Source organism: Panthera pardus, unplaced genomic scaffold (assembly GCF_024362965.1).
Source record: "Panthera pardus isolate Hobbes unplaced genomic scaffold, ASM2436296v1 HiC_scaffold_11, whole genome shotgun sequence".
In the NCBI taxonomy this organism is placed as follows: Eukaryota; Metazoa; Chordata; class Mammalia; order Carnivora; family Felidae; genus Panthera; species Panthera pardus.
Genome location: NW_026526666.1, coordinates 87682900 through 87703560, shown reverse-complemented (window position 1 = coordinate 87703560; position 20661 = coordinate 87682900). Strand labels below are relative to the sequence as shown.

General features: G+C 53.6%; 1 protein-coding gene and 1 long non-coding RNA gene across 6 annotated transcripts in view; one reads left to right on the top strand and one right to left on the bottom strand.

The window, feature by feature from the left end:
• The window catches only part of MACO1 (macoilin 1), a 63382-nt gene extending 61533 nt beyond the window's left edge, over nt 1-1849 (top strand). Inside the window, exon 11 of the mRNA XM_019461846.2 lies at nt 1373-1849. Within this exon, the coding sequence (XP_019317391.1) occupies nt 1373-1575 (203 nt within the window). The 3' untranslated portion in view covers nt 1576-1849. The remainder of the gene's footprint in view (nt 1-1372) is intronic.
• A 13497-nt stretch (nt 1850-15346) lies between these two features.
• The window catches only part of LOC109274335 (uncharacterized), a 20313-nt gene continuing 14998 nt past the window's right edge, over nt 15347-20661 (bottom strand). For 4 of the 5 annotated variants that reach the window (XR_008420842.1, XR_008420840.1, XR_008420844.1 and 1 more), the window contains exon 5: nt 20419-20504. This is a non-coding gene — a long non-coding RNA (uncharacterized LOC109274335). Of the gene's footprint in view, nt 15911-20418; nt 20505-20661 lie in introns of those variants that run through there. The other variant, XR_008420841.1, reaches the window with a different exon arrangement.

Genomic DNA, 20661 nt, shown 5'->3' with positions numbered 1-20661 from the left:
CTCATGGAGCAGAGGCCACTGGAGATGACGGGCACAGAGCATCACCCAAATGGGTAGTTACAGGAGGTAAAAGAATGTGGTACGTGGGAGTGCAGACTGGAGCCAGACCGCACAGAGCTGAATCCTGGCTCTGTCATTCGGCCTCTCTCTGCCTCAGTTTCCTCATCTATAAAATGGATGATGATGATGATGATGGTAATTCCCACATCCTAGAGTCATTGTGATAAGTGAGTTTGTCTATGTAAGCACTTAGAGCAGTGCCTGGCACTTGTGTGTTAGCCATTGTAATTATTATCCTTACTAGAAGAAAGGGACAAAAAGGAAAGCATGGGATGTGTTGAGAATCTAGGGATTGGGGGGGGTGCGTGCAGGGTCGGGTCTGATTTTAAGGGGAGGGTCAGGGAAAGCCTGGTGAGGAAGTGAAACCTCAGGAGTGAACACAGAGCAGGAGAAGCCCAGAAGAGGAAGCGGCCCAAGGCAGGAGTTGGTTGGGTCAAGAAGCTAAGCATAGCGGGGGGAGGGGGGATGCTGGGCGGCCGAGTCAGGTAACGTGAAAGTGTCCGGCAGGTGCAAAGTGGGCCGACAGGCCGAGCGGCACAGTGCCAAGAGGTGGGGAGGAGCACACTGTGTCACTCTAGACCCCCCCAGTGCAGCCGCTGCCGGGCTTCGTGTGCCTTCTGTAGGGGAACCCGGAGGCCCAGCGTGCGGTGATGGATTCTCGGGCCTCAGGTGTTCTGTATCCCTCGGTCTGACACTCAGATGTCCAGCCTCCCAGAAAAATATTCCCGCTCAAGAGGTGCAGCCGTGGTGCACCCTCTCGGCTGCCGTGGGTGACTGCCGCGCTCCACACGTGGCTCAACGTGTCGCTTGTCACCCCTCCATAAACAGAATCCCTTTTTAAACACCTGTAAAACCACGGCCCACAGGCCAGACTGGCCTGCCACCTGTTCTTGTATTCCCCATGGGCTGAGAATGGTTTTTGCATGTTAGAAAAAGGCAGGGGGAGCGCCTGGGTGACTCAGTTGAGCATCTGACTCTTGACTGCGGCTCAGGTCATGAGATCGAGTCCCGAGTCGGGCTCCACACTGACAGCATGGAGCCTGCTTCGGATTCTCTCTCTCCCTCTCTCTGTCCCTCCCCCACTGTGCTCCCTGTCTCTCTCTCAAAATAAATCAACTTAAAAAAAAAACAAAAAACAAAGTGTGTGGCTCGCAATGCCTAAAATATTTACTGTTTGGCCCTTAACAGGAAAAGTTCCTACCCTTAGAAGCCATCAGAGCTGGAGGCGAACTCACTCGGGATTGGGCCTCCGCGAGGGATTGTGTTAGAGGGACCCTCCCTTCTCACTAACGGTGGGTCTTTGCTCTTTCAGGACAAATTCTTCAGAAAGACCAGGAAATCAAGGACCTTAAACAGAAGATAGCCGAAGTCATGGCCGTCATGCCCAGCATAACGTACAGCGCCACGACCAGCCCCCTGAGCCCCGTTTCCCCCCACTACTCTTCCAAATTTGTGGAGACCAGCCCCTCTGGACTTGATCCCAATGCCTCTGTTTACCAGCCCCTGAAGAAATGAAGGCCAGCTGTGGCTTTTGCCCAGCCATTTGGTTACCAGAAGGCATCACAAAGGAGCGTCTCTGGCAGTCAAGATAAAAAAAAAAAAAAAAAAAAAGTTTATATTGTATTTTGTGGGACTGTATATGTTGTCGTTTTTAAAAAGGGGGGAAAGATAACATCCAAGTCTGATTAGAACTGCCCATCAGTTTTTCTTGTAAATTTTTAGAAGACCTCACAGAACTTTGCAGTTTATTTTTCTCGGCCAACACATTAAAACCATTCTTGGATTTCAAGTAGCCAGTTTTGCCTTTTATGTATTCTTACAGTTTCCTCTTGAAGAAAACAGACAGACAAACAAACAAAAGCAGGGTTTTTGCTTCCCAATCCTTTATTTTTGTTCTGTTTTGTTCTTAAATAAGCAAGCAAAACCTGCACGTTGGATTCACGTGGGATGCTAACAGAAGCGTTTCTTTTTTAGAGTGGAAGGGTTAATAACCTCACACAGCTTTGCTCTCATAGCTGCATTACCCAAGATGATTATTGACATGACAGAAAACAAAAGGTGATTACCCCTCCGAGGAGCAGACAGACCCCAGGAGTGTCCCGTAAGCCGAGGGGAGCCAGGTGATGGGACTTGGCTCTCGAGCGTCCCTGGGGTCGAGTCGGAAATGCTCCTGTCCCCCTCGGGTGTGCAGTCCTAGAAAATCGCTAGCAGTGCCTTGGGAAAAGACATTTCAAGAGGAAACTTGATGACTTTAAACTATCTTCCCCCTTCCCCGTCATCTGTCTTCTATCTGTGTCGAGCTCGCTGCGGATCCTGCTGTACAGCTGGCGTGTAGCTGGGCTCTTGGACGCCACCCCGGCTGCATCCCGTGTCCTCTCAGAGAAAGCACCCGGGTGTTCTGGACTTCTCGAGGCAAGCACCTGGGGGCGGGGAGCCGGGCCGTGTGTGTGTGCCACAGACCTGCAAAGACAGCCAAGGAAACCGGGTTCGGGTTTGTTGGGTTTCATTTTTTAATCTCCTTTCGTTTAACTGTGCTTTTCCTCTCTTCATCATCTTGTGTTGGATGATTTAAAAGAAACTTGACTATTCCTCAGCTCTTGTGCCAAGGAGGGTTTGTTTTTTTTTGTTTTTGTTTTTGTTCTTAAGAGTTTTAAACTCAAAACTCTGCACAAAGATTTCGGTTTCAAGTGTATATTAGACACTGGTAGAAAAGTGTTTGCACTGGCCACTTTTGGAAGTGTTTAAGAATCCGGGTGGGGGCGGGGGGGAGGGCCGGGGAGAGGGAGGGGCGAGGCAAAATTGTATTGGGAAACTAGGAAAATTAAGGAACCAGATTGGTTTTGCTTCCTTGCCATGGATTCTGGAAGGACACCGTTCTTCCCAAATTTCCCGTCAATTGGCGTGCACGTCATATTTAAAGCAGATTAAGGGGGACGAGCAAGTCAGCAAAATCGAAGTATTAAAAAGAATCATCCTTTTAATCACAGATCTTATTTGGGGGTAAGAAAAAATAAAAAAAACTTCTAGCTTTAGCCAGGTGTGCATGTTGCTGCCATTTTGCATTTTTGAATCATCTTGTGTAATTGTCACCTTGGAAGTGTTAACTCACAACTGTCACAGGTTTTTTTCATCCTTGTGCAAAAACATGGAAAATTGTCACTGACTTTGTGTTGAGGTTTCCCCCACTTTGCTGCCTTTTGGGACACTATTTTCGTTAAACACTTGGTCTTGGCTGCATTCTTTTTTTTTTTTTTTTTTTTTTTTCTTTCCTGTGGGGTTCAAAAGAATAAAAACATTTTCTTACAGATAAAACTAGTTTTCTGCCTTTTTAAACTTTGCAGGAGGGACCGCAAGGTAGATTGTTCTGAATGGGCCTTCGATGGTCGCCCTTGCTCTCTCCCCATCCCGGGCCCTGTCAGGGGGCAGTGCCCCCCCCCCCCCACCCCTGTGTGGTGGGGCAGAAACAGGATTTGGGATGAATCCATCCAGGGTCTCAAGTTGGTTTTAGTTCTAGTCCAACTTAAGACGTATCCATACTCATTCTCCCTCCCACCCTCCTCCCTCCCTCCCTCCCTCCCTCCCTCCCTCCCTCCTTCCTGGTCCATCCCTGCCCACTTTCTTTCTCCCTGGCTTCCTAGTAGAACCAAGGCTGACCTGTTTTCTGGTAAAACCCTCCTCTCCTGAAAAGGCAGGTCAGGGGTGGGGTTGGAAGGGAGTTGGCAAGGAAATACTGAGAGCAAATTTCCTTCCCGTTTTCCAGAATCTTTGGGGCCGCTTTGTGACCGATAGCCTGTTGGGTTTCCTATCTGCTCTAGATCCTGCGCTGACCTCCAAGGTAGCCACTTCTAAACCCTCCCTTGTTTCTAGAGGCTTTGTCTGTTTTCATCTTCTGACAAGCCAGCCTCCTCTCTTGGTCCCTGCTTTCCTCTCTTGGCCATTGTTGCAACTGATCTTGGCTCCAGTTTTGGAAAATTCTGCTCTTGGCACCTCACCCTCTGTCCCCGTTGCTGCATGGCCTTCCTGAGTCTCAGCCACTTAGGCTCTTACAGATACACCACACTTCATACCGTGAGCAGAGCTCCTCAGGGGAAGCACCTTGGCCTGGCCTTGGCCTTCGCCTTCCCGCAGGAACGTGTCTGCCCACGGCATTCTCACCGGCACGTTCTTTTACACCAAGAAAATCTCCAGTTGTTGTCTTTGTTGTTTTAGGCCCATGACAAAGGGGTTCCGCTCCTTAATACACTAAACATTCGTTACGTGCCATAAAGCCGTGTTTGCCATTCTGGATGGTTAAACATTTACAGAAGGAGCAGGGCCGAGTGTGTTTTGACTGGCCGAATAACCTCTCTTTATTGCCATCCTCCAACCTGACCAGGAAATAGCCGCCGTGTGTCCATTCTCTGTGACAATCTTTCCAGGGGAGCCTATAAAGTGAGAAGGAACAGTTCCTCGGGGCTCGGGGCCTGAGGGGAGGGAATCGTCCTTCCTCCTCCCATCCCAGCTCGCCAGCCTCACCTGGCTGTACTCATGGGGCCGTGGCAAAAGCCACCTGGGAGGGCCGAACATGTCTAACAGCTGCTATCGGGCTGCTGCTTGCGAAATTCACAGCACGTTAGAGGGAGCCGAAGAGGTAAACCGGAAGGAAGCCCACCCGGGAGCCAGTCCAGTGAAGGGCATAGTAAACTGTTTTCCAGGCGGGCTGTGGCAGCTAGAAGGACCTCTGAGCCGGTAAGTGCCTGGTCTGGTTGCTCTCTTTGCCGCTGAGCTGGCCTCCTCCCAGGCTTGCTGCACCTGCCCGAGGGCACCGCTCTCTAAAGGCCCCCGTCTGCCCCAGGCCACGCAAAGCCCAGTGGCTTCGGCAAGCCCTCTAGACTGGGATCCAGTTCCGTGACCTCCCGCAACCTCTCTGGGGTGGGTGCGGTTTCCTCACCTTTAAGGAGGAGTATTGTTCCTGGTCGCCCTGCTGGCCCTGCTGGCTGGAAGGAGTTGCTATGGGAACTGCAGACTACCCAGGGCCTCCCCCTGCAAGTCCAGAACTGCAGCAAGGAGTCGTGGTGGGGCAGGGAGCCGGCAGAATTCCTGTTCCTGGGGCTAGCTGCGTCCCCCACAGCACCCTGGGAGCTCCCCCCAGCCCCCACCCCACCCCACCCCACCCAGCCGAATCTGCATTTTAACAAATCTCCAGGTGATTTGGTGGCTTCGCAGTGTTTAGAAGCCTAACCTGAAGACCAAAGCACTGTCTCTCTCTTCTAGTTCAGAAAAAGCCAACTCTCAGGCTTTGAAAATTCAGTTAAGAGCTTAGTAGATGCAGGGGAATGGGGGCGGGGGGTGCGCCTGGGTGGCTCAGGTCATGATCTCGCAGTTCGTGAGTTCGAGCCCCACATTGGGCTCGCTGCTGTCAGCGCCTGCTTCAGATCCTCTGTCCCTCCCTCTCTCTCTGTCCCTCCCCCTCTCGCGCTATCAAAAATAAACATATATAAAAGAAAAGAGCCTAGTCGATGAGCAAGCTGGAGATGATGGGCCCTGAGCTTTATACATTTTGCTTATTTTGTTTATTATTCCCCTCCCCCATCGGGATGTAAGCTCTGTGCGGGCAAGGGTTTTCATCCGTTTATTTACTGCTGTGACCGAGAACAATGACTGCTACATAGTAGGTGCTCAGTAAACGCTTGTTGAATGAATAAGGCTAATCAACGGGTTAGACGTGTTAACCTGAAAGACCGCCTCTTAACAGCGTCTCTGTAACAGTACCGTGAGAATGACAGCGTGCACGGAACGGTTTCTAGAAGATGGGACAATTTACCATGACATCTTACATCTGCCTGTGTCTCGTTTCTGCCGAATCCTTGTTTTCTTGTCAGATTTTCTCGACAAACGCCTGCTTGACTTCGCCAGGGGCAGGGATTTCCTAAACAGCCGAGTGCGCAGAGGACGCTCACTTCTCCGTCAGGGAAACCTTGCCGCAGGGAACCTGCTGGGCCCATCCATCCGTCCAGCCACCCATCCATCCGTCACCCAGTTGGAGCCTTAGACCGATTTCCCCCAGTTCTGGCACAGCTGCGTCTTGAGTCAGTGTGGGATTTTCATTTTGGCAGGGATCGGACTATAAAGCGTTTCCTCCAGGAAGGTTAAAAGGACTTTTGAGGGGCTTCTTCGATCTGACTAAGGAGGCCACACTTTGCTGCTGGCCTCCTTTCCTCTCGGGCTCCTTTGTCCCTGCTCTGTTCCTGTCTCAATGCTTGCTTTTCATTCCTCCGCCTTTACCTGAGGGAGCTCTTACGTTCCCTCAGCTTCTGGAATGACCCCTGCCAGTGTACCTCTGAGCTCTGTCCTAAGAATCCCGGGCCTAGTTCCACACAGTGCGTTGTGGCCTTTTAAGCCCCACTGCGGAAGCCTGGACGGGTTTGTTCACTCTGGGAGCCCCGCCTGCCCCCAGGCACCTTGGGATGGAGAGAGAGGCCACGCGGCCTGCGGCCAGGGACCTTTATGAGCTGGTTTGGCCTGGCGCCCGCCCCTGCAGCACCAACACGTCTTTAGCATTGCCCTCCCGCTTGTCCTCACAGGCCGACGCTGTTTGACACGCCCTCCGGTCCCAGGCTTGTACTTCCCTAGAACAGTGGTTCTCAAACTTCAGGGTTCATCAGAACCCCCCGAATGGCCTGTTAAAACCCAAATTGCAGGGTCCCACCCCCAGCGGTTCTGATTCCGGAGGTCCGGGGTAGGGCCTGGAACGGTGTGTTTCTAACAAGGTCCCAAGCGAGGCTGGGTCCTGGAACCCCACTCTGAGAACCACGGACTTGAGAGCAAGGGCTGGCCCTGGGGCCCCGGCCCGGCCTGACGCCATCCCCTCCAGCTGCCACCAGAGGGCACCTGGGAGTCTTTTCACCTCCCCCGGCCGCTCGGTGGGACAGCAGATAGCTTTCCCTGAAGATTTCTTTCTTACTGCAATTTTTGTTATGTATGAGGAAGAAGAAATATTGACCTAAAAGATAAGGCGGGTTCTCAGAGTCTGTCACTGACAAGTATCAAAGGTCGGATGGACGAGCCTTTTGAAGGTATTGAATATCCCAGGTTTCGGGAAATGGAAGTGTGTTCCCAGGAGAGAAGACGACTTCCTGGCCCCCCCTCCTCCACACCCCGAAGGACTTTCTTGCAGAACTTTCTTGCAGAACGTCCTGAAGTCATTCCATATTCAGAACCCAAGGGGCAGTTAAGTTTATAGATGATTTTCATTTTCTTCTTTCTACTTCATATTCCAAACGTTCTACAATAAACGTAATAATACTTTTATGGTAAAAAACAGTAATTGTTTTAAAAACACAGTTTAAGTGTAATTAAAAGCTAAAAAAACATCAACTCAAAAAACAAAAACAGAACCAAAAAAAAAAGCCAACAACAACCCAAGGGGGAACACAGGGTTGGGGTAAAGAGAACTCCCAGCCGGAACTTGCCCCCCACTCTGCGGCTTGTTGGTTCTGCCCAGGTAGCTACCTGAGGGGGAAACACAGCAGGCCGCATGCTCAGGAAGGCCCAGCGGGGACCGAGGGGTAGATGACGACGTGTGAGGGCTCGGTCACCTCTGTAATTCACCTGTCGCTAGAGCTCGTGGCCTGATGCCCAACCTCAGCACAGCCCTAGGTCACGTCCAGTGCTGCTGATCTCACGCACCAGCGCTTCCTGCCGGCCAAGCAGATGGGAGCAGCCCAGAGCTGTTAACACTTGGTTTATGGCCCAGAGGTTCCGAATCAGTGGCCTGCAGACGCATTTTGTCTGACCTGCATAGAGTTGAGTAACTTGGAGCTAACATTTAAAAATGGCGAGGGGGGGGCGCCTGGGTGGCGCAGTCGGTTAAGCGTCCGACTTCGGCTCAGGTCACGATCTCACGGTTCGTGAGTTCGAGCCCCGCGTCGGGCTCTGTGCTGACAGCTCAGAGCCTGGAGCCTGCTTCCGATTCTGTGTCTCCCTCTCTCTCTGACCCTCCCTTGTTCATGCTCTGTCTCAAAAATAAATAAACATTTAAAAAAAAATTATAAAAAAAAATAAAAATGGCGAGGTTTCACACTATCCAGATTTTTTTTTCTTTTCTGCGGAAATATCCATAGATCTGAAATCGCAGGGGCTGACATCCCTCTTCAGGCACAATGGAGCTTGGGGGGGGCCTCGGGTCCCCACCCTGGTTGCTCATTAGAGTCACCCGGGATGCTCTTTGCACACCCTGGTCTCCAGGGTCCCCAAAAAAACCTGATTTAATAGGCTGTGGAGGAATCTGGGGAGGAACAACGTTGTTGTCGTTGTTGTTGTTGTTGTTGTTGTTGTTGTTGTTAATTCCCCAGAGATGTCTCCTATGCAGCCAAGGTTGAGAAATGAACTCGAGTATAAGAGGAAGCCTCTGTCCTGGCTGGGGACTCAGAGGATATGTTCTGGGCATCTGGGGGCCAGGAGTTGGGGCCAGGTCTTTGGGTGTTTAGCTGGCCAAGTTGAGATGTGAGGGAAGGGGGTCTGTCTTCCCGCCTTCCCTGTGCAGACCCTTGTCAGCTCCCTCCTTCCTCGTGACCCCTGGGCTTCCCTCCAAGGCCCGTGTCCTGAGTCCCCTTGCCAACCACATTTATCCCACCGATCTTTACCAATTTAAAGTGTTGGCCCTCCGGGTTCCAAAAAGAAACTCTGCTAGCATCATCTCGAATTTGTTGTTATTTTGTGTTCTTATCTGAGGTGTTTTATATCGCAAGCCTTATGAACAGACTGTGGCCAGTGTAAATCCAAGAGGGAATTGAGTGGAAAGGGAGGCGAGCACGTCCAGGAAGCCGAGAAGCCGGCTGGGAGGGACAGGGGTCAGCCAGCTTCGGGTCTGGGAGGCAGAAAACTGCTCTCGGGCCGGGGCCCTGCCCCTGGGGTGAATGAGGCTTGAGCAAGAGTCCGGAGACTGTGGTAGACTTGTATCACTGTTCCCCAATTATCCACTTCAGCCGCATGGAGAGAATTCCACCTCCACCCTCCCCGGTGTCAGAACTGGCTTGTGGAATGTGAGTGGACATCACATGGGCCCAATCTGAGCAGAGATTTTAAATGCACCTGAGTGGTTCAGGTTAGCCTCTTGCTTCCGTCTGCCAGGAGAACAGTTATTTCTCATGCCTGGCTGAGAGCTGAGTGGGGTCAAAGTCAACCCTCATGCCCACGAGCCAAAGAGAAAAACAAAAAGCCACTGAGATCTGGGGGCTATTTGTTACTAGAACAAAAGCCGACCAATACAGAGGAAGAGTCCATACCTGGGTCCTAGGCCCTCCCTTTGGCTGATCCCTGGACAGAGAGGAGCCTGGGGAAGGAGGTGCTGGGCCCTCAGCTCCACGTGGGAGATAGAGCTTATGCCCCCAGCACAAGTGCGTGCACACACACACACACACACACACACACGTGGTTACAGAAGAGAAACCAAGGTGCTGTGGGGCTGGAGAACAAGAAGCCCACACGTCAATCGTTCTAGTAGCCAGAGCCCAGGGCAGTGGGGTCCTGGCCTTCCCACCGCCCCAGCCCCTTGAAGATCCTCGTCTCCCATGAGCTCCATGTTTTCAGGACTTTTCCAACAAACAGAAGTGACTACACGTAGGAATCCGTTACTGGCAACGTTGTGCGTGTTCAGAATGCGGCCCATAGAAGTTCCGATCGACCGCCGTGGCCAGGGGAGCTGAAAAGCAAGAGAATTCAACGTCTTAAGTCACCCGCGCAGCCTTTCTGAAATACCAGAAACAGATTTGGGAATGCATGTTGCAGCCTCCAGGCCTCTAGATCTGGGCCCCCAGGTGGGAACGGGCCGCCTAACATGCTCCCTCTCCTGACGGCGTGTCCTTCCAGCCACTGCCCCGGGAAGCCACAGACGCATCCAGCACCACAGCAACCGGCCCAACGGGGGCGTGGGGTGTGTTTTGGGCACAGGGCAGGCTGGCACAGCGGATGCAGACAGGCTTCTCCGGGGAGGCCCTGTGAGTAAGGCTGCTCTCTGCCCGCTAAGCAGCCCTGACTGCAAATAAACCAAATCCCTTGTGAAAACAGAGGGGCTTGACGTGACCCGCCCACCCACCCCGGGATGCTTTCTGCTGGAAAGAGATGGGGCCACGTCACCTAAACTCCCTGTGCCTCACTTTCCTCATCTGCCAAATGGGGATGATGAAAACGGTCCCCAGGTCAGAGGGCCCCCAGATTCAGTGGATTTGTCCCTGCCAGACACTGGGCTGGTTAGCCCTTGACCTCACCCCTCCCTTCCCTCCGCCTCACCACTGATTCAGGAGGAAAGTACGAGAAGCGAGCGGGGGAGTTAGTTGCGAGGAGGACAGGGGCTAATGCACACGAGCCTGCATCACCTCTCCCACTCCCCCGCCGCCCCCCCCCCCCCGCAGGCAATCTCACCTCCCTGGGTTTTAGAGTTTTAAATTGTTTCTTTGCTGATGACACCCACATTCATAATCTCCAGCTTAGACCTCTCTCCTCAGCTCCAGACTTGTATTTCCAGATGCCTCTTGACATCTCCGACTCAGGACGTTTAAACTGAATTCCTGATTTGACCCAAACCCGTCTTCCCCTATCCCTCCAGTTGCTCAGGCCATCCCTGGGTGAGGAAACTGGGGCACAGCGAGGCAGGGTCACACAGACAGGAAGCAGAGAAGCATCTGGCTCCCAATTTCCCAGCCTCCCTGAGACCCCCACCTGGGTCCCCAGCTGGGACTCCTCCTTCAGCCATCGGGGTGAGGGGCTTTGTGCCCAGGTGTGCAGAGGGAGTGTGATTCAGCCCCATCAGAACATCACGCACATGCAAGGAAGGGTCTGGAGGGCGAGGGGCCTTCCTGGGTGGACCGTCACCACAGCTCCGGGCAGGCGAGCCGACGGAGGCCCTGTCTGGGCTCCAGCTCCCAGCCGACAAGAGGACGAGCTGGGTGGCAGGAGTCAGGGAGCTCCCGGACTCGGAGGGCCCAGCGGTTAGTTCCCTAGAGCGAGGCGGGGGGTCAGTGCAAGTTCTCGGCTTCCGGAAACAGGAGTGAGCAGGCAGGTGTGGCCACCTCCAGCATCTACCTGCCTCTTCCCCCCCGGACCCTGCCTTTTGTTCAGGGGACTCGCCTCCCTGCACTCTGGCCGGAATCAACGCCCCCCCGCTTCTGGGGACGGAGCCAGTCCGCCCAGGCGTCCTTCAGGTCACCCTGACTGGTTCAGGGATGGAAACGCAACCCAGCGAGGGCCAAAGGGATTCGAAGAAACGTTGTCCGTCTTCTGGGCAAGAGCCTTCCTTTCTCTCACACCCAAACTGCCCCTGGGTGCGAGGGTATGAAGTTCAAGGTGGCAGCAGCCATTTTTGGTCCGCTGTCGCGGGCCGTACGGGAGGCACTGTGGGAAGAGCCCCACGCGAGGGGTGGCCGAGCTGAAGAGGGGACACAGGGCGGTGCTTCCCTGGTGCTCACTGACCACAGGACCAGCACGTACCAGGGATCCCAGACACACCCGGCATCTGGCTGCGGTAAACTTCTCCCGAATAAATGAATAGATGGACGAAGGATACCTCCTCTCGGCTCCCCGTCCCAAAGGAGCCTCGGTTCCCTAATACATGGGTGTAATACTCGTCTCTACCTGCTGGACTTCTCGTGGGAAGTTAGTGAATTACTACACACCTGGCACACAGTAGACACACAGCAAATATCATTATAATTCTCATCCCCATCCTCCTCATTTCCCTCTGGAGCCTCAGTTCTCTCCTCGGTGAAACGGGAATTCATGTATTCAACAGACTGCTGCCCATCACCTTGTGCCAGGGAGTCTGGTGAGGATCTGAGGCAGGGACGCAGATGGACGGGCTCTGGTCTCTGCCTGGGAGAATCAACCTTCTGGTGTGGCGGGCAGTCAAGAGTTAAAACCCAGCGGGAAGAGATCCCTCGGTATATGGGAAGTCGGCTGTACGGGTGTGGGGTGTCCTGGGGTGTAAACGGCCACCTCCCGAGTTGAGCTAATTGAGGTGAGGGAAAGGAGCTGAGCCCATGTCCTCTGATCTTTCCGGTGCGTTGGCATGAAACCATGAGGGATGGGCTCCAGTTGTCGACCCAGGTCAGACAGGAAAGGGAAGATAAATGACCAGAGAGCCCAGGGCATGGAGTAGGTAGATACATAAAAGTTGAAGGTCGAGGAGGAAAGAACCAACTTGTATGTCAGGTGTTTTTCTCTTGAAATATTATATTGGTTTTTAAAAGTTATGTGAGGGGTTCCTAGGTGGCTCAATCAGTTAAGCGTCCCGACTTTGGCTTTGTCACGATCTCACAGTTCCTGGGTTCGAGCCCTGTGTCGGGCTCTCTCTGTTGTCAGTGGGGAGCCTGCTTTGGATCCTCTGTCCCCTCTCTCTCTGCCCGTCCCCCACTCACACGCTCTCTCTCTCTCTCTCTCTCTCAAAAATAAACAGTTTTAAATGTTAAAAATTATGTGAAATAATGGCAAATCTTATTTAGACTTTTATCTTTTTTTGAAAAATGAGTGAAATTTTTATTTTAATGGCAGTTAATGTAATGAGCCGCCAAGTGACACCGCCACCTGGTGGCAGCATGCTAAAGTCCCAGGTTTGTTTTATTTTGTTTGCGGTAACATAACACTGCGGGCCCGATTTTTGGATGTGACTAGAGATCTCAGAGCCATTCCCCTCTTACCCCTTCTCCCTATCCTTTCGCTGCAACCCGGCTGCCATAGTCGAAGCTCCCAAGTTCTTAGCTTTTTGCCTGAGCCATGCCTGCTCCAGTCTAAGAAGTCAACTTCCTCCTCCTCCTTCGGTGCTGACCTTCCCTAAGCCCGCCACCCTGCCCACCAGGGGGATGTGGGAATAGGGAGAGAACCTACCCCAGTGGTAACAGTGAAAGAGCACAGACACTACAGACTCCTGTGAGTTCAAATACTTACTGGCTATGGGTCTGTGGACCTCTCTAAGGCCCCTATGAGCCTCAGTTCCCCCACCAGAGAAATAGGAACTCAAGAGACTTCTTATTCTTTCTACTCCGTGGCTTCCTCTTTATCCAGAGCTGGAGTGAGTGGGGACCAAGAAATGAAGGGGAGGAGTGGGTGGAGTGGAGCAGAGAGGCAGAATGCCCCTGTGTTGCACTTACCCCTCTTGGGGACCCTTTGCAGAAATGCCCAAGGCCGCTTGCTTCCTGGGGCCACCTCCCAGGTTCCCCTTCCCGTCCAGTCCATCCACTTTCTCTTCCAGGCTCTCTCCGAGCCTGGTTGCTGACACCCTGCACCGTCTTATAATCCACTTAGCTCTGAAGGGACAGCGACCGAGCAAAGGGCCATTGGCCCTGCCTTGGGCTCTAGAGACGGCAATGCTTCATGCCTCCCCCCCGTCTCAAATGGCTCAAATGCACTTGGGAGGGAAGAGTTTCAGAGCTGGGCTTCCCCAACCTTGGCAGCCACGAACGGTTCGGGAATCCAGCCTTCCAGCCCGAGGCTGCTGCCGCCTGGATCCTGTCGTGTGGCCTTGAACAAGTCACTTCCTCTCTTGAGCTGCAAATTCCGTTGGTAAAAGGGAGCTCTCCAGTCTAGGTCTAGTCCGGCTCCCATGACATGGCAGCCAGGGCCGCTGAAGAGGTGGGCAGGGTTGGGGTGTCCTCTCCCCTCCCTGTCTCCCCGGGGAACGCCAGGCCCCTGCTGGGAGGGGGAGACCCTGCTTTCCCCTGGGGAAGTGAGTCCCAGGGCAGCTCCGTGATGCTCCCCACACTCGCTGTGGGCAGCAGAGCCGAGTGCTGTATTAATTATTACCAACTCCCCCTGGGAAGAAAATTCAAAGTCAGGTCACCATGGTAACCTAGACGGTGGCAATGTGACCAAATTTTTTAAGTGCTCAACGTGTTCCAGGCAAATTACCTCTCAGTGGAAGAGAAAAGAATGGGGCCTCAATCCCACACTTCAGTGGCCGGGGGAAGCAAAACGCAGGAACTCCCACGGGGCCCAAGCCTTTCTAAGGGAGAGGGCGAGGTGGGCGCAGGGCTGTTGCAAGGCCAGAGCAGAGCTGCAGATGACATCCAGGCTTCTGAACGAGGGCCCGGCCAGAGAGCCAGACGCCTTGGGGTTCAGTCCCAGCTCCGGTCCCATCGTGTCTGTAGCCCCCCGCTGGTACCCTGACCTCTCTGGGCCTCCGGTAAACCTTCACCCGGCAGTCTCTCTCAAAGGCCCAATGAGATGAACGAGCCAGTGGGTTGTTGACCTCACTTGGGGCTGGGGGTACAAAGGGGAGGCCCAGGGGGGTTTGCTCATCAGATCTTCGAGGCGGAGAGGCTTGGATTCAAATCCCACCTCTGCCACCTAGCAGCTGTGTGACCTTGGGCCAGTGACTTCACCCTTCTGAGCTCTGGCTTCCTTACCTGTAAGAGGAGGCCGAACAATAGTCCCTCTCCCTCGGCGTGACCGTGATTAAGATAATCCATGAACGGGCGTCCGGGTGGCTCAGTCGGTTAAGCGTCCGACTCTTGATCTCGGCTCAGGTCATGATCTCACGGTTCATGAGATTGGGCCCCACGTCGGGCTCTGCACGGACGACCAGAGCGCCTGCTTGGGATTCTCTCTCTCTCTCTCTCTCTCTCTCTCCCTCTCTCTCTGTCTTTCTGAACAATAGATGAACATTAAAACAAAAAGATAATCCATGTAACGTGCTCAGCACAGCCCCCTGGACACCATAGGTGCTGATGTCATCATTGTTGCTGCCACTTTAATAAGGGTCCCCTATGCCAGGCTCTGAGTTGAGCAAGTTTTACACAGGACCTATCATCAAATCCTCCCCCATTCCTCTCGCGAGATGGCAGTTACTACTAACCACAGTTCACAAGCGTGGAAACTAAGGTTAGCGAGGCGAGGAGGGGCTCAGACACACCTGACCCGGGTCTGTCTGCCTCCGGACATTCCCTCCGCGGCCTGAAGATGACACGAGCCATGTGTCGAGTGCCCTCACTGGATAGTGAACCAGTGGGCACCCTTGGGCACGTCCAAGTTTCATGTCGCGGCCCCTGTATGGCCCCGGACTCCCATCTTCTGGGGTTTGGGATACTGGGATACTGGTGGGCTGAGGCAGTGATGGGGAATAGAGGCAGGACCCCCCCCCAAAAGGCCCCCCCTTCAGGCCACCGCCCCAGGGGGTGCCGGTGGCCATCAGCATTACAATGGCTCTGCCTATCCTTGGGCCCCTGGCTGTCCTCACACTGTGGGACGCAGATAGCCAGGAGCTGTCTCTGACCTCATCGCGCCCTAGCCACTCTGGCCTTGCATGGCCCTCACCTACCCTTTCCTGCTGGGTCAGCATCCCACCCCCCCCCCCCAACCCTTGAAGCTGCCCCCAGGCAAAACTGGCTTTCCCAGGACAGAATGAGGTCAGTCCTGTAGGGTGATGGATGGATTTAATAACAGACCATTCCTACCGCCGGCCCATTTGCCCTTCACAGTCCCGGACCCATGTAACGGCCAGAGTCAGCCCCATCTGTCAGGGGACAGGAGTCAGAGGGGGTAGAGACCATCCTCCCAGCCAGCTCAGGGCCCCCCAGGAGCCCAGAGCAGGTCAAAGTCAAAACCCTGGGATATGGGCACCCTCATTCTAACCCTTCTCCTTGACGGTGGTACGCCCTTGAGCAAATCACTGCTCTTCTCTGAGCCTCAGTGTCTCCATCTGCAAAATGGAATGGAGAACGCCCCGCTGCTTGCCTCCTGGGGTTTCTGCAGGGACGGAGCCAGCGGCAGATGTGATCTCCATGCACTTACAGAGGTGATCCTGGTCACTGCTCATCTTGGTTGGGTTCCCCCAGAAGCCGACCCTGAGATAAGAATAGAGAAGTTCCTTTGGGCAGTGATCCTATGATAGGGAAAGAGAGGGTAAAACAGGCAGAGAGGGAAAGGTTAGGCCGTGAGATCCCTGGGTGGGGAAAAACACATATTTTGAAACAAGGCTGGGAGCCTCTGACCACAGCAGTCTCCCGGGGGCATAAGGTTCCTCTTAAGAATGTTACAGACACCGCCTGCTCCCCCTCAGGTTCCCCTCAGGAATTTGACCAAAGACCTGACTAAAAATAAGCAGTCGACCATAAAATGTATGACCCACAAGGAACGGTGTGGCCCTAGACCACCCCTCATACGATGGAAACCAGCCAATCAAAAAGGAATGACTAGACATTTAGAGTTATCACGCCGATAAGGGTAAAACCAGAGAAGAAATGAGTGGGGGTAGAAGGGGGGGGGGCGACCAAAACCTTATAAAACAAGGACCCTTGCCTGTAGTCGCGGGCATTCACTCCCTTCTCTGGAAAGAGAGCTCTCCTACTATTCTTGCTTTCTGATCTTATACTCTAATAAACTTTTGCCGGCTGCTCATTTTATTCGGTGCCCCCCCCCCCCCTTTCATTCTTTGCGGCAAGACAACGAATCCTGGGCATCGAGGTTAAAAAAGCATCCTGCAACAATCCCGGGATGCGCCGGTAGGGAAAGGGGGAAACTGAGGCAGGGAAGGAAGAATCCCAGAGTCAGGACGCGCTGGTGAACGAGCCGCAGCGGGGACAGCCGAGGCTCCGCCCCTCTGGAGACTTCCAGGAGATGGGGTGGAATGGGCCTCACGTCTGTCCCAAGAAAGAGGGGAGAAGGCTGGGCTATTTCCCCACCCCCACCCCCTCAGCTCCCACCTGCCCTTGGCCGAGGTCTGCTCCCGCAGACATCAAGGTCCCAGCACTCCCCCAGCCTGCCCGTGTGGGTGAGCAGCCCCTCTGGCCAGCGAAAGCCCTCAGAGGCTGTCCTGTGCACGGGAACGATGATCCTGAGGGGACGCAGGCAGGGCTCCACGTGCACGATCTCATTTCCTGTTGCCCGCGGTCAGCCTGGCAGAGGAGGCAGGGTGATGCGCCCCATTCTGCGGATGAGGAACGTGAGGCTTAAAGGGCTCAGAGGGGGCAGGGTCTTTGGTCCTTGCACGGCCTCTCAGATGGGCAGGGTCCACTTGCTTGTGAGCTGTAAGCAGTAGCATGCTGATAACTGGGTAATAATAGGAGGAAAGAGCCCTGGCTTAGAGGGTTTGCCGGTTGCCATGGCGTAAATACTCCCACCATGGCCGATTTCATGCTACCGCAGTGATGGCTGTCACTGAGCACCGAGTTGGGAAACGATGCTAACCATCGGCTGCCCGGAGCCGGGATGGGCTGGATTCAGCACACCACTGGTTGGAGCCCAGGGCAGCCCTCAGTACCGATCACGCTGACTTTCTCTGCAGGGTGCAAACACATCGTCCTGTTCCGGCTCCCACCCCTTTGCTGCCCCCGTCCCTTCCCTCTGGAACGTCCCTTCCCGCCTGTCCACGTCGCCAAACCTTACTCGCCTTTTCAGAGGCTGCTCTGGTGCCGCTTCCTCCAGGCTGTAGTAGGGGAAGCACCGCCAGCTGCTACGACGAACATGACCCCGTAGCCGCAGTCATTCAACAAACACAATCTAAGTTTACCGCTGCCTGTGGTGGTGGAGTGGGGGCGGTTCTGCTCCCCCTGGAAGGAACGCAGCTTCCTTCCGTCATGGATGCCTCATGTCCAAGTTCACCCCAGGACGGGGAGAGAGAGAGCGAGCGAGCACAGGTTCTCACGAGTTTTATGCATATCACTTCTACCCACTTCGATGGCCAGGTCTGCCTCTCCCGACTGCAAGGGGGCCAGGAAGGGTAGTTTCACTGAAAACCGAGGAGAAAACGAAACCGTGAAAACGAACCAAAGCCAGCTTCTGCTTCTATTTCCCCCACACCCCAACTTCCACAGTCCGACCAATTTCCTTCTCTTCTAGATTCTTCCACGACATACCATCCAGAAACGGCTTTTCTTTGGTCTTTGGCTCAGACTGCCCAGCATGGTTCCTGGGGTGGTCTTTTTTGCCTCCATAAACTCACAGAGGCTGAGCTATAGAAGGTTCCTAGAGGCTGGGTTCCCAGTGCTTTCTTTGGGTACGAATCATCTGTGAATTCAGGGTTCACAGATAATGCATATCTGGGGAAGGGCCCATCATTCAGTATCTTTAACCAGCTTAGGTAGTTCAGATGTCCAGCTAACACTGGAACTGCTGATTTAGTTAAAATGTCCCACTTAATGGATGCGAACACTGAGGCCCAGGGGTGGGGGGAGGAATTTGTCCTAAGCCACGGAGTAAGCTAAAACTGGATCTGAAAGTTGAACCCGGGGCTCCTGACTTTTAACTCTGGGCTCTGTCTATATACTATGGTGTTATCTCCCGTAGAAGATCTGATGGTAAATTCCAGCACGAGACACTGGTAGATGCTGAGTTGGTCATGGGTCATCAAGATGACCTTCATAGTCAAAAGATACTGACTTGAATGTGAGCTCTAGAAGAAGGCCGACCTAGGTTCAAACTCTGCTTTTTGCACCTACTTGTTTTGAGATCTTGGGCAAGACTTCTTACCTCTCTGAGCCTCGGTTTCCTCATCTGGAAAATGGGGGTGATAATAGTACCTATCCCATAGGGTGGTTAGGAGGTTAAAATATAGGAAAAGTGCTCAGTGCTGTATCTGGTAAATTCTCAGTGTGTACTTATTGTTGACTCTGATTATCCGCCAAGGTGAGTGGTTGTTCTCAAGGAGCCTGCGAGGCATCTGGAAACAATCTCAAGGGTGAGCCTTATCCAGGATTGAGAGCCTCATCCGAGTAAAGCTTCATCCACTGTGCAGACAGAATTTTCATGAAAATCAGCTCCCCAAATGTACAGGCTAAGCCTCTGGAAATTCAAGCTGCACTGCTTGACCTCAATTTTTATCCAGTTTGGTGTTTAACTCAGTTTTGAAAATATACCCAAGCTATATGTGTGTGTGTAAGCAAGTCTGAGCGAGCATTGCTTCTGTGCACAGAGGCTGCTCGGGTCCCAGCCCACGGAAACGCCAGGTCAGTCGGGGAGGGCTGGGCTCTGCTGCAGAAACAGATGACCCCCACATCTCAGTGGCTACGGACAACAAAGGTTGCTCTCTCGGTCACTGTCCCCGCCCTTCGTGGCTTGGTTGGAGCCCTGCCCGTGGTAGGCACTCTGGCACATAGGCTGAAGGAGAAACTACCAACTCAATTGTTGCTGTTCCTGTAGCCAAGGAAAAGAAGGCTCTGGAAGAGAGCTCAGGCAATAAAGTGGTATGGCCCGGAAGGGACTCACATCCTCACCAAGTCTCTCTCTTCTCTTAATGTTTATTTATTTTTGAGAGAGACAGAAACAGAGCACGAGCAGGGGAGAGGCAGAGAGAGAGGGAGACACAGAATCGGAAGCAGGCTCCAGGCTCCGAGCGGTCAGCACAGAGCCCGATGCGGGGCTTGAACTCATGGACCGCGAGATCATGACCTGAGCCGAAGTCGGAAGCTTAACCGACTGAGCCAACCGGGTGCCATTGTCACCAAGTCTGAATGGAGATCCCACAGCACGGAGGCACATCCTGGAGCCCATCTCCTTCCTTGTCTGCATAAAGTGGCGTAGAATAGTACCTACTTCAAAGGACTGGTGCGAGAGGCTACCTGGTATAATGCTGAATAACTCTTGAAATAGCACCTGAGAGGGGCACCTGGGTGGCTCAGTCAGTTAAGCGTCCAACTTCGGCTCAGGTCGTGGTCTCATGGTTCATGAGTTCGAGCCCCGCGTCCGGCTCTGTGCTGACAGCTCGGAGCCCGGAGCCTGCTTCGGATTCTGTGTCTCCCCCTCTCTCTGCCCCTCCCCTGTGCTCTCTCTCTCTCAAAAATAAATAAACATTAAACACATTTTTTTTTAAAAGGTGAAATTTGTTATATGAATTCTATCTCAATATTACAAAAAAATTAAGATCTCAGTATTATTAAAAAATTAAAAAGATAATAATGCTGATAAATAATAAACAATGGGGAAATCCCCCTCCCCCTGCAGGGTTGTTCACCTTCACCCCAAAACTGCCAGCTCCCATTATAATCCTCATCTCTGGGCTGTCGTTTCTGTGGGCTGGTGTCGCCCTGGCCGGGGCGCCCTTCAGCGTGTGACCTGTGCTCTCTTTCACTGTCAGCGACAGAACTATGCCCATACCACGTGCGTGTAGGGGTCACCTCCTGCCCGCGGACGCGCCACCACCATAGGAGGGACACCGGGTGTACCATGGGGCACCTGGGTTTTGGGTCCAGCTCTGCCACCATCTCACTGTGTGACATCAGGCATATCCCTCCCCCCCTCACCCCCGCCCCGCCCCGGACCTGGATTTCCTCATTACTGAATGGAAGGGGCTGGATGGCTGATGGCCAAGGGCTTTTCTATCCCAGGCATCCCATAGGATCCCAGGCAGCAGGAGGGCCTGGGGAGACTGGAGAAGGGTGGTCGTCCTGTGGCAGGGGCTGGGCAACGACTGGGAGACTCTCGGGGCCTCTCTGAGGTCCTCACACCAGACAGGTGCATGAGGACAAGGAGGAGACAGCGGGCTGGCAGGATAGAGGAAAGCTGAAGTCAGACGAGGAGGGTCCCAGCCGCTTGCTACTTCCTGTTTTGCTCACAGCTTTAGTCGTGGGAAACAGTTGTCACCACAAAACTGCAACGCCAAACCCACTAGCTTCCCTTCGTGCATACCCATTCCTCCCA